The 13,591-nt window shown below is 39.8% G+C and overlaps 1 protein-coding gene across 1 annotated transcript in view; it reads left to right on the forward strand.

The window, feature by feature from the left end:
• ZBTB8A (zinc finger and BTB domain containing 8A) overlaps positions 1 to 1,550 on the forward strand; it is a 48,507-nt gene extending 46,957 nt beyond the window's left edge. The window contains exon 5 of the mRNA XM_065873152.1: positions 867 to 1,550. Coding sequence (XP_065729224.1) covers positions 867 to 1,199 — 333 coding nt within the window. The 3' untranslated portion in view covers positions 1,200 to 1,550. The remainder of the gene's footprint in view (positions 1 to 866) is intronic.
• Positions 1,551 to 13,591: the final 12,041 nt, after the last annotated feature.

Genomic DNA, 13,591 nt, shown 5'->3' on the forward strand with positions numbered 1-13,591 from the left:
TTGACAGTCACCCTGGAAGCAGGTTTATAATGTTTTAAGTTACTTGCTTCAAGATAACATCGTTATTAAATGACAAAAGCAGGACTAGAACCCAAGCTTTCCAGTTCCTAGTCCAGTCTTCTTTCTATTAGATCTTTCATTAATAAAAGTGGCAATAATCCTTATATTGAAAATATTTTTTGACAAATTTAAATTTGGGACAATATTTTTTCTTTCTCTAGCAAAATAACAAAATATTAGTATTCAAATGAAATGAGTTTTTCCCCCTGAATTAAGATATGGAAAGTCCTGGGCTTCCCTGGTGGCGCAGTGGTTGAGAGTCCGCCTGCCGATGCAGGGGACATGGGTTCGTGCCCCGGTCCGGGAAGATCCCACATGCCGCAGAGTGGCTAGGCTCGTGAGCCATGGCCGCTGAGCCTGCGTGTCCGGAGCCTGTGCTCCGCAACGGGAGAGGCCACAACACTGAGAGGCCCGCGTACCGCCAAAAAAAAAAAAAGATATGTAAAGTCCTTAGAAAAGTATATGGCAGATATTAAGTGTTTGCAATAATTTTGTATTATTCTGGGAATGTGTCCCTTGTTACCTCAGATATAAAAGTATTATTGGATTAAGGGATATGTGAAATTATTAAGTATGTAATATTAATCATAAAAACATAGTAGACATTATTTAGAGAAAGCTGGTATTTAATATTTCTGTGACATTAATTTATCACCAAAACCTATGATTTTTTTCTAATAACTAGATGTTAATTTAATACTAATGCTTGGCTTTGAACATTTTAAATTTATGAATTGGTACTTAGAATATCAAACTGTTCTGCTTTTGAAAAATCTTTTTTTATCACTATTTAAATCTCTACACAGATTCACCAGGCATGCAAACTGATCTGCAGAAAATGCAAACGCCATGTGACTGATCTAACAGGTCAAGTGGTACAGGAAGGAACCAGGCGCTACAGACTCTGTAATGAGTGCCTTGCTGAAGTTGGCATAGACAGCCTCCCCATTGATTTGGAAGCTGAACAGCATCTTATGTCCCCATCAGATGGAGATAAGGATTCCAGATGGCACTTGGGTGAAGATGAGAATAGATCATACGTGGAGATTGTAGAGGATGGGTCTGCTGATCTGGTCATACAACAGGTTGATGATAGTGAAGAAGAAGAAGAAAAGGAAATAAAGCCCAACATCAGGTAGCTGGGATGTGAACCAACAGATCTGGCATGTCTGCAACTTACATTGACTTCCCATAACTCTCTCTTTCCATGGTCAGAGTCTGGTTAACAAATTATCAGACTGACCTGAAAGTAATGAATGACCTGATATCACTTGCATGCTTTCTGAACAGGCCATTGTATCCATTCTGAACTTTGTTGCCCTAAAATCTGTTGCTGCACTGGAAAGAAAGACCTGGCTTGAGTTGGCATGATGGATGAACAATTAATCCTCTTACTTTTATTACAGAGATACCTTTTTTTTAATATTGGAAGATCTACTTAGTGAACTTTTTTCAAAGAAAATATTTTAAATAAATTCACCACAACCAAACTGTATATAATATAATTTCAAGGTGTTTCAAAAACATATAAACTACCACTATTGAATTTTCACAGGGAACCAGGTAAGAGCACATTTAAGGCTCTGGCACCCTACCTGACTAAACTAATTAGTCCATTACCTTCAGACTGAAAATGACCTATCATTATTCCAATATCCTAAATATTTTAGAATTATGGCAGAAAACAAACCTAAACTGTTTGAAATCATTCATATTTGAAACTTTTGTCATTAAGTTAAAAATTACTCTTATGTAGTCAGTGTTTAAAAAGAACAAACTCTAAAATAGAAGCTGATCAGAGATTATGTGCAGACATCACTTTCTTAAAGCCTGAAACTGATACTGTCAAGGTAGTTTTTTGAGGATCTGTCTATATAGCTCTCTTCCTCTCCAGAGAAAAAAAGAAAACTGGAGGTTCTTACCGGTTCTTAAGATTAATTTCCTCCTTTTATATACTACTATATTACTTATAAAGTGCTCTTTCACACATCTCCCCACCTAATCAGCAAGGTAAATAGTATTGTCTCTGATTTACAAATGAGGAAATTAAGGTCAGAAAGTTTAAGTGGTGGGACTGGTGACTGGACGGGTTTTGATTTTAAACAGTCCTCTTTCAACTGTCTCTCCCTGGATAGTCCCCTGAAATGGTGAAGAAGTGAAGTCAAACCTCACCAATCTGCAATAATTATAAAAAGAAGCCTATGAGAATTAGAAAGTATGAAAGAAGAGGAATTTAATCAACTTCAACAACATATAATATCTTGAACTAGAGTTATTCAAGTAGTGCTAAGTAATGTCCCTATAGTACCTATTGACATGTTTTTATGTTATTTATATATAAATTTTATATATAAAACTATTTGAACACATTATTCTCCTAAGTTCTTTAAGCAGTTTATATAATTTATAATTTCTTCAAAACAAACTTTTCTACTAGAATACAAAATTAAGTTTTAACTCCTCCCCTATATGAATTATGAAACATTCCAAAATTACAGTCAAATTGGAGATGCATTATTTTAGTTGTAAAGATAAAATCTAAATACTAGAAGTAAAGAACTGTTCATAAAGGTCTTGGCAAGTTATCCCAATTAAGCTTGTTTTAATTTTGATAGAGGCTCCATGTATTATACTGTATTTTTAACTGCCATGACATACCTCAAGATACTTTTTATGTTATTTTCTCTTACTCTTTAATTAATGATTGTCCTTAATACCAATTTGTGGGCCAAAATGGTTAATTTCTTTAAGTTTTTTTTATAAATAGATGAATAACCACTTTGTTTTATGGTACCTAATTCTGAGATTTTTTTCAAGATTCCCCTGATGGTAAATTTCCAATTGCTTCAAGACCGGATAGTGTGCATTGAGTTCATTGTCTCCCAACATGACCATTCCTGAGTCAGGAGTCTTAACAATTACATTGTTCCAAGTGAGGGAGGGAACTTGTCATTCTTTAGTCTCACCAGAGGATGATAACATCTTTCAAAATTGTAATCTGATTTTTAATCATTGGAACCAATAGGAAAAATGACTGACTTGAGCTTTATTTATAGAAATGAAGTTGTGCTTGCATGTGTATACTCTAATGCACTTTAGTCTATGATCTAAATGTTCTTTGATGCTACTATATTCTGCATGCAAACATCAGCATGATTGTCAGCAAGGTCCACTGAACACAGTGCCACCAGCACTTGTAGAGCCTTATCAGAAATAATGCTTTCTCATAATTGTTTACAACAAGCATCAAGCAATCTCCACAAAACAGCTATCAAATTCACCAAACTAGACAGTGCATCTGTTCTATCATTTTAGTATCATAAAAGAACATACGTGACATGTTTGTAAGTTGTAAATAATAACTCCAGTATCATATCATATTTATCTAAGACTTTAGAGACCAATTCTTTTCTAGAGTATAACTATTAATGGTTTCTAAGAAAACTGAATTCTTTGGCTCTTAAATGTGGGAAAATATTACATAGGGGTATAATCTGTTAATATAAGCTTTATTTATGCCAATTTTTTTTTTTTTTTTTTGCGGTACGCGGGCCTCTCACTGTTGTGGCCTCTCCCGTTGCGGAGCACAGGCTCCGGACGCACAGGCTCAGCGGCCATGGCTCACGGGCTCACGGGCCCAGCCGCTCTGCGGCATGTGGGATCTTCCCGGACGGGGGCACGAACTCGTGTCCCCTGCATCGGCAGGCGGACTCTCAACCACTGCGCCACCAGGGAAGCCCTTTTTCTTTTTAATGTTAGGAAAATAATGGAAGTTGGTTAGACCAAAGTTTGCTCTTACAAGAATGCTGTTTTATCAGCTTCTGAACACCCTTCTAAATCTATGGTCCTCAAGATCCGGTTAATAGGATGAAGTTTTGCAAAATAAAGCACCACTGAGTCGTGCCTACTGTCTGGAGGAAGCAAAATTGACTAGGCCAGTGGGTTAAAAGATTTTTTTTTACCCAAGAAACCCTTCTTCAAATGAATTGTTTCATAGAGAAGTTCAACATTTAAGGAAACTCTAAAGGACAGAGCTGCTCTGGTTTAAGCTCCCTACAAACCTTTCCCCAGACACTCTGCAGAGCTCAGGAGTCCAGCACTGAAAACCTTGGGCTGTATCACTTTTTGAATTCCCTTTGAGCATTACAGTCTCACTTCATTACTCCTGTTACTCCTTGCACTTATAAGCTGGTAACCATAGAGCAGCAAATCACATCTTTACAAGGTTCCTTCTATAGTTATCATATATCTTAAGACCTTTTTAAGAACAAATCTTTCAATATTGTATGTCTGAGTGATGAAATCAAACAGTTACTGCTTTTATGTGGCCAAGTTACTGCTTAATGGATGAAAAGCTTAGTGTTTCAGTTACTTATGAGCTCAGAACTCAATTCGTTAAAGTTATTTTGCTGAGTCATGCTAAGATATATTGAAATTTCCACTCATATTGGTTATATATGTTTGGAGTCCTAAAATTAATACTATGGAAAAACCCTAAGAACAGTACAGCATAAGATGTGTTTAACTGGGAAGGGTGATAACAGTAGGTACTGGAGGACCAAACTTTAGATTATAAATGGAAAGTTCTAAGTTATTTTATATTAGAGTGGATCAGTATTACTATTTATCATTTATATAGCATTTTATATTTGCAAAGTATTTAATAATTTTTGTTATTCTTTACATATCTATGAAATAGGACATTTATCACATGAAAGGTAAAGAAATTGAGGCACAGAACAGTAAAGCAACCTGCCTAAGACAACCCAGTGAAACAGTGGCAAAAATAGGAATTAGAATGATCAGATTTTCTGAGTCCTAGAATATCAGCTTAAATCACTGAGGTGTGTTGTGTATTACTCTATTTTATAAGATGAGTTTATACAAATTACAGTCAATTGTTTTAAAGCTGACGTCATTGTATGTGGATAAATCCTATACAGAATAAATATTATGTAAAGGATGTGACTTTGGTTACAAGAGTTTCAATGATAAAAATTCAGGTTGTCACACAAGTGGCATTATTTAGCCAATTTTATATATTGTGAAGTATAATTAATATTTTATTTTGATACAGGAGTTTCTCAACTATTCATGCCAATTGAGCCATGAATAGAACAGAAAAATGAAATCCACAGAGAATCTATAAACTTCATTTTCTAACTTATCAGCCTTCTCCCTAAAGTACCTGTGTTAATGCCAATGAAAAGTGAAATATGTTAATAAGCCACACACAGGAGAAGCCAGGGGACTCTTAATTATTATTATTATTATTTTTGGCTGCACTGGGTCTTCATTGTGGCGTGTGGGCTTCTCTCTAGTTGCAGTGCGTGGGTTCTCTAGTTGTGGCACGCCAGCTCAGTAGTTGCTTAGTTGCCCCACGGCCTGTGGGATCTTAGTTCCCTGACCAGGCATCAACCCCGTGTACCCTGCATTGGAAGGCAGATTCTTAACCACTGGACCACCGGGGAAGTCCCAGGACTCTTAACTTTTTTTTTTTTTTTTTTTTGCGGTACGCGGGCCTCTCACTGTTGTGGCCTCTCCCGTTGCGCAGCACAGGCTCCGGACGCGCAGGCTCAGCGGCCATGGCTCACGGACCCAGCCGCTCCGCGGCATGTGGGATCTTCCCAGACCGGGGCACGAACCCGCGTCCCCTGCATCGGCAGGCAGACTCTCAACCACTGCGCCACCAGGGAAGCCCAGGACTCTTAACTTTTAAATGCAAAATATTTTGAAATGTATTTACTTAAAAGCACGATAAACACTTTTCCCTGCCTCTTTTAATTTTCTTCACACCAGCAAAAGCCATTGGTACTTCATCATCTTTAGATAGGAAACCAGTGACCAGGGTAATGCCAGTCATCTCTTTACCTTTGGGCTCGATTAGATCATTTGCAAACATTATTAAAGACAACTTGTAAAGTATATCTAAGAACTGATTATACTTTACTTCACTCTTTTGGATTTCTAGATACACAGATCCATTATATAGTTTCTTGATTTTCCCACTGGGAAAATCTTTTAATTCCTTGTTGATATTATTTACAACTACTTAATTCTTTTATTGAGTGAATTATTTTATTCAGCCTATAAGGGAAAAAATGGAACATTTTTACCTAGATAGTAGTTCCCAACCTTGGCTGCACTTGAGAATCACTTGTGGAAATTTCAAAAATACAGATGCCTAAGTAAAGCAGAATCTCTGGCAGATGGGGCCTGGATACATTTTTTAAAATCTTTCCAGTGTCTTTTATGTGCAAAATAGGTCCCCTAGTCAAGGTTTCCCTTTTTCTCCCCAGATAGATAGATGCTAAAGTTGGGCAGTGGAACCATTTCACATTCCAGTCCACTGGTTCGCAACCCTATCATTAAGGAAAAAAAATTAAAATATGGTTGCCCAGTCCAAGAAGATATTAATTTTTGTGAAATTTTAAGATATTGTGTATGCCCCCTCATCTAAACTTTTTATTAGGGTCAAATAGTATGGACACTAAATTAAAATAGCCCATTTTTACTTTGAGATGTATTTGCATTTTTATTTGATCATGGGTTGCAGTCTGGGAATTCACACAGTAATTCAGAGTAATTAAAGAACTATATTAGGAAAATGTGACCGAAATACTATATCCTGAAATTTTGCAAGCTTTAATGTTTTCTTTGCTTTTGAAAAAGAAACCAGAACACTCTCCAAGCACTGTGAAACTTAAATGCTACACATTTGTATTCCATCAATGAATTGAATTAAATCAGTTTTTATTCAAGTTAAATGCCATACCAGAGAAACCAAGAAAGATGTCTTATTTAAAGAAGCCTTCAGATTAATTTGGAAAGAAAAATAAATGTCTTTGCTTTACTTCAAGTATTGCCATTAAAATTTTTTTTTGGAAAATAACTTGAAACGACTTTGGCATAAAGCACCATCCTCATTCCCATAATTGAGGTTATGTATGCAATTCAAACATGACAAGTATATCCGTTCAGTAGTACTGTATATGCAGACACCATTGCTTAATCTCCTACCAAAAAAGAAAATTATCCAATAAGGAAGTGGCACTTTCTTGCATAATTCAAAAAGGTAAAACGCTGAAATACAAGAAGATAATGTGTCTTTTGTTGCATATTTGAGTTGATTTTAAACTTTTTTTCCCCTGGAGGAAAAAAATCCACAAGGAATACAGCAGTGGAAAACGGCACCTGCACCAGACGCTCCAGTATTTGGGGGCCGTGTTAAAAAATGAAAGCCCTGTGTTTTCCCCTAAGCAGCAGCAACATCTATTCGCGCTCAGGCGGCTGACCACGTGGCTTCATCCTACTCTCAGGGAGGGCTGCACCAGTGAGTGGGATTAAGGAGTAGGAACCTTTCTTTTCCTTTTCAGTCCTGTTTCCCGCACAACTACTTTTCCTGAAAAGTTATCACAGAGTCCAGCAGCGAGATCCCCGTAGAGAACCCCAAAGTTCCCCGTAGAGGGCCCCGACATACCAGACACCCCTAAAGCTAAATTCTGGGGGTGCAAGATGAATAGAAAACGCTGTGTTGTGTGCAGTGTGCACCCGATAAAGAGCCCCTATTTGCCGGGTCCCTACTCGATCCAAGGCCGCTGAGGTAAGCACACATGCCTCCCCATTTAAAACAGGAGGAAACAGGCTTGAGAACGGACCCGTCATTGAGTCCAGCCCACGCAGTGGGTTGGCTAGCGGTGTCCGAAACCGCCGCCCTACCGCCAGGGGGAGCTAGTGTCCTTTACCGCTACTCTCGGTTCCCATAGTGCAGTCTGTGCGTTACAGAGGGTCACTGCCTTGGGCGTCACCCCCATTCCTCCCCACCCCCGTCACACAGAGCGGGGGACCGCGCCCTTGGCCTCGATGCTGCTGGAAGAGATGTACCGGATGAGAGCCTAGCTCTCCAGATTCTGTGGGCACTTTACTGACGTTTTTTAGTTTACCTGTCTTGCCTCCCTCCCCTCCTTCCTTTTTCAGGGAGTCGTAACTCTTTTAGAGAAAAATTGAGCAACAAATGTTTTAGCCTGACAGCCAGGTGAGGTAGGTACTACTGTATTATGGCAGATGAAGAAACTGAAGCTTAGAGTGGTGAAAAGACTTGGCCAAGTTCAGAAAATTTAGGAAGTTTCAAGAAGGAAACTGGAAGGAGAGGCCTTGACTCCTACCTTTAGGTAACAGACATACATATAAACATCCACATATTGGAAGATGAGGCATTTGTAGTGACTTCGGGAACCCTTGTCACATGCAAGGGAGAGAAATGAAATAAAGTCCTGGGGGAATTTTACATTCCAGCTGGAGAGACATACATATATGGCCAATGACGATGTGTGGTAGAAAGTACCAACAGCCAGAAGTACATCCATTTATTCACCCAACCAATGTCTCAATATCTACCAAGCACCCAGATTCCTAAATGGAATTCAGACAAAAAATTTGGGTGGGGAGAGTATCACATTTATTAATTTTGTTTTTACTCAAAAATACAGATAACAAAAATGGTCCTTAATGCCAACATGTAAAATAGCAATGCTATATTTAAAATGAAAAAAAAAAGATGATTTTAAGCTACACCTTGAATAATGGAAAGAACATCCAATTAGGAGACACAATGAAAGGAGAAGATAAATGATCAGTATAACTAAGGAAAACTAGCAAATAGTTGAGTACAGGGGATGGAAGTGTAAGAGGAGTTCAAGAAAACTCCAATGTGGGCTGTGGAAGGATAAGAGCACTGTTGATAAAAACAAGGAACTCAGAATTTGGATATGAAAACACGACATTAAAGATCTCTCCCTAAGGAGCATGTCACCAGGGGGCTTTGGAATCAGGAAGAACTGGAAGCATCACTGAAACAGACCATTAAAAGATGGAAGGTACAAATAATAACCAGAAGCCAGTTCCCTTGCTCCTTAAGGTGCTTCCAACTTCAAAGCGGAGTTGACTACTACACACATTAGCTGACTTAAGGAACTTTATGCAATTGTTGTAAAACAAAGAGAAAAAGAATCTGCACAAGAATTCAAAGGTAGGAACTGGTGAGTTGTATGGTGTGAACTTTGATGGTGGGTGATGGTGGGCGGGCTACACTGGTACTGAGAAGACTTGGAGAGGCCATGGGAACATAAAGGCAGAAACAAAGTTACCCTATAATTGACTCATCTTTCTTCTAATTGTGACACACCCCTTGAATGGTTAATACTTCGAGCTGCAAGGGAATCAGGATGGGACAGAAAAATGGGGGCCCTGTAGAAAGGCACCCAGCTTGGCATAAAGGGACAAGCACAGCTTTTGAAAACAGCTCAACTCTGATAATGGAAGAAAGAAAATTAGACTAACAGGAAAGATTTGGAGTAGAGAAGCAAGAAAGGAAAAAGTCTGAAGAGAAAGCAGGAGGAGAAGCAGAAGGGAGTGGCTTTGTTTGCCCTTCTTAATAAACAAGAGACTCTGGCAGAATTGCACTGGCTCCAGGGTTATCCTTCGGCTGGTCACCCCCTAACCAAGCGCTGTGGCCTTTTTAAAAAATTAAAAGGTGGGGCTTCCCTGGTGGTGCAGTGGTTGAGAGTCCGCCTGCCGATGCAGGGGACACGGGTTCATGCCCCGGTCAGGGAGGATCCCACATGCCGCGGAGCGGCTGGGCCCGTGAGCCATGGCCGCTGAGCCTGCGCGTCCGGAGCCTGTGCTCCACAATGGGAGAGGCCACAATAGTGAGAGGCCCGCGTACCGCAAAAAAAAAAAAATTAAAAAAATTAAAAGGTGAAAAAGTAAGGGGGCTGTTAGCATTTAAGCTTGTCCCAATAATAGTACTAGCCCTCACTGAGCATTACTATGTGCCAGGCACTGTCTTGAGTTTTACATGTATACATTTATTTAATTCTCTCAACAACTATTGTCACGAGTTAAAATTTGGAAATTGAGGCACACGGAGATTCAGCAACATGCCCCAAAGTGGACAGTTAGTAAATGGTGGAACCAGGACTTGAACCCCCATGATCTGGCTCCAGTTTGTGCTGTTAACCACTGTACCCCCCCAAAGCCTCAAAATAAAACTGTTAGCACAGTAGTGTTTAAATTCCACAGTTCCAAGTATAATTCCAAAATTACTCCCTTTCTCTTCTTCTACAAAATAAGATTCTTAACTATGGTAGCAAAGCTGGGGACACCTGGTCTGTGAGTAATCACTATCTCCATTTCAGTGTTGAAGAAACCCAGCCTCGGCGAGGTTCAAGAAATTTCCCAAAGTCATATAGCCAGTGAGTGACATGGTCAGGATGTGAATCCATGACTCTAATGCACTTAAAGTTTGTATTTGGAAGTAATTTAAAAAACACACACAGTTGTGTATTTATTTGGCAATGGGAAAAAATAATATAAACCCACTATTTTCTACTGTCTTGTACTGATACAAGATATTTCTATAGTCAAAATGTTTTTGCTAAATAACATTAGCTTTTGAACTTTTAGAGTATGTGTCAGAGAAAATGAGACAGCCATTGTCAATCATCTATTTTTGAGTTGCACCTTACAAATATCACCCAAATGTAAAGTGTTTCCTTATATATAAAAACTGAGGGCTTCCCTGGTGGCGCAACGGTTAAGAATCCGCCTGCCAATGCAAGGGACACAGGTTCGAGCCCTGGTCCAGGAAGATCCCACATGCTGCAGAGCAACTAAGCCCGGGCGCTACAACTACTGAGCCTGCGCTCTAGGGCCCGCAAGCCACAGGTACTGAGCCCGTGCACCACAACTACTGAAGCCTGCGCGCCTAGAGCCCATGCTCCACAACAAGCCACTGCAATGAGAAGCCCGTCGACACAACTAGAGAAAGCCTGCGCGCAGCAGTGAAGACCCAACGCAGCCAAAAATAAAATAAAACTTGAGTAATGAGAGCTGTTGTGCTAACCTCACAGGGCTATTACCTGGATCAAAAGAACAACAGAACATAAATGTGATTTGTTATATATTAAAAGATATTGTATAAATACAGTGAACAGAGTCCTAAGTCCCAAATCTGCCTCTTCTAGCCAGTAGGTTTTAGGTGTCACTAATCCCCTTATTTGTAAAACGTAGGACAACTGTACTACATATAGAATTGCTGGCAGGACAAATGGGTAATATACAGAAAGCATCTGGGAAAATGTTTTGTACAGAGGAGACCTGGATGTGTTTATGACAAAATAAATATGTTGGCCCTAAGACTATTTTCTTGCGTGTCCAGAATTCAACATTAATTGTTCATTTTACAGGCAACAGAACAAAAAAGTACAGAGCATGTTATATGGGAAAAAACATTGACAAATTACTACAGTCACTAAATTCTGAGGAAGTTTGCTCTGGAAGGAGCTTTTGGAAGCTATCTTTTCCAATTTCCTGTCCCCCCCTCCCACCCCCTGGTTTTTGTAGATGAAGAAACTACATTCTCAGTCTCAATCTGGAATTCCCCAAACCTTCTGAAGCTCAGACTTCAGGAAGGGGCAGAACTGTAGTCCACTTGGTGCGTTTCCCCCACTTTGAGGAGGGTATAAACTGTACTTTTTCCACCATTTCTTCTTGAACATTCTCTTCCAAAGCCCAAGTGGTAATAGCAAGGTGGAAAGAGAACTAGCAAGGGTGGCGGTAAGGGCACACATAACCACTTAGCCTTCTTGGAGAGGCACCAGTGAGAAAAAGTCATCACATCACTACTGTTACTTTCCTGAAGTCACTGCCATCATGTAACACAGCCCTGTACCCATGACAATGACTGTCTGATTAGTGAGCAGACCTGGATGGTGTGATCTGGACCTTTTAGGCTAAACTGTTCCAGTAAGATACCTTCTTTTTCTCAGCTCAGTTGTTTAAAATATTACTAGATCACAGAAACTTAGAACTGGAAAGGAATTGAGGAATCACTAATACACACCTATAATACATAGATGAGGAAGTAGGTCCAAGGTCAAACAGTAGTAGAGCAAAGGCTAGGAACTGAGGCTTGTGGCTTGGGATTCTTATGTTCTTATAGATATGCTCAAGGAGCTGACCTGCAGTCTCTGCCTAAGAGTTTGACATAGCTCTAAGATGCTTAATCCACTGACCACTAAGTAGTAACTGACCATCTATTATGTGCCATCTAGGAGCTTTCCTTCTATTCAGAGGTATAAGACTAGTGAACATTAAACAATTATAAAATTGAATAAGCCTGCAAATCTTTAAAGCTAACTAGAGAGGCATAGTTCAGAGACCCCTGAAGGCTGAATGGTAAGGGAGGCATTGTGGAAATGTGATTTGAGTTGGGTTTTTAAATTTTATTTATTTTTGGCCACTCTGCGAGGCTTGTGGGATCTTAGTTTCCCTACCAGGGATTGAACCCAGGCCCACAGCAGTGAAAGCACCAAGTCATAACCACTGGACTGCCAGGGAATTCCCTGAGCTCGGTTTTAAAACAGAGCTGCAGACTAGCAACCTGTGGACCAGATTCTGCCCACACACAACCTGTCTGTACTTCATTGTGATGACCCACAGTGGTTTGGGTTTCTTTCCAAAAACTTGGGAGGTTTTACATAAAAATCCCACTCTCTGGGGGTTTATGAAAAACTGCCACCCTAGGCTTGTATTCCCATTAGAAATGAGGGCTGGAGCTGAGAGGCAGCTGCCCGCTTGGCCCCTGCGTAACCCCTCAGTTCAACACCTGCAGCCCTCCCATTACCTGCCTGACTCCTTGGGCAGCGGATTTGCTACCCGACATTTTCAGAAATGAGAACGGCAGCCCAGAAGTAAGACAGAGCGAAGATGGGTGGGTACGTTATGGGGAAGGAGAATTAGCTCTGCAATGGGGGAAATCTGTTCCTTAGGGAAAGACACATACTTGAAACTGGCAGAAGAATCTGGTGAGAGCACGGTGCAACCATCTCAATAAGTAAACTAAAAATAAATAAAACGTGTGCTGCTACTGATGGATCAAGAATGCCAACACTTCACGTATAAACGGTAACATACTCATTTTCCTTCTATTCAGTATCTTTGTTTTGGCATATTTTAAAACTAACACAAACTAAATTTTAAAATTTACCTGAAATTGTAATGTTATAAATTTATTAAAAATAAGAAAATATAATTTGTATTCCATAATTACATCTGCCTTGTTTTTATTGAGCCCCATTATACAGCTCTGGTGGTTAAGAGATATGGCTGTGCTTTCCCCCCACCCCACCAAGTCAAATGTGTACCCTACTTGGCTTAACACATCCCAAGAGCTCTTCTTACTTTGGCTTCAGCTCTCCCATTCCCCTCACAGTATCCCATTGTTCACTTGCACAATCAACCCCCCCAAGTAGCCCATGATGTGTAAAGGAGTCGAAAGGAAGAGCCCCATCTCAGGCTGGAAATTCATCCTAACAAAAGGTAAAGAGATTCTTCTAGACATTGTTTTGCTTGGAGGTCCACAATTTACATTATAAAATATGCCTGAGAATAAAGAAGGTAAAGGAGTGCTACCTCAGAGATCCTGCTGTGTACCCATTTGAAGAGCTACTATTAAAACCACAGGCTTGGG

Source organism: Phocoena phocoena, chromosome 1 (assembly GCF_963924675.1).
Source record: "Phocoena phocoena chromosome 1, mPhoPho1.1, whole genome shotgun sequence".
Taxonomy (NCBI): domain Eukaryota; kingdom Metazoa; phylum Chordata; class Mammalia; order Artiodactyla; family Phocoenidae; genus Phocoena; species Phocoena phocoena.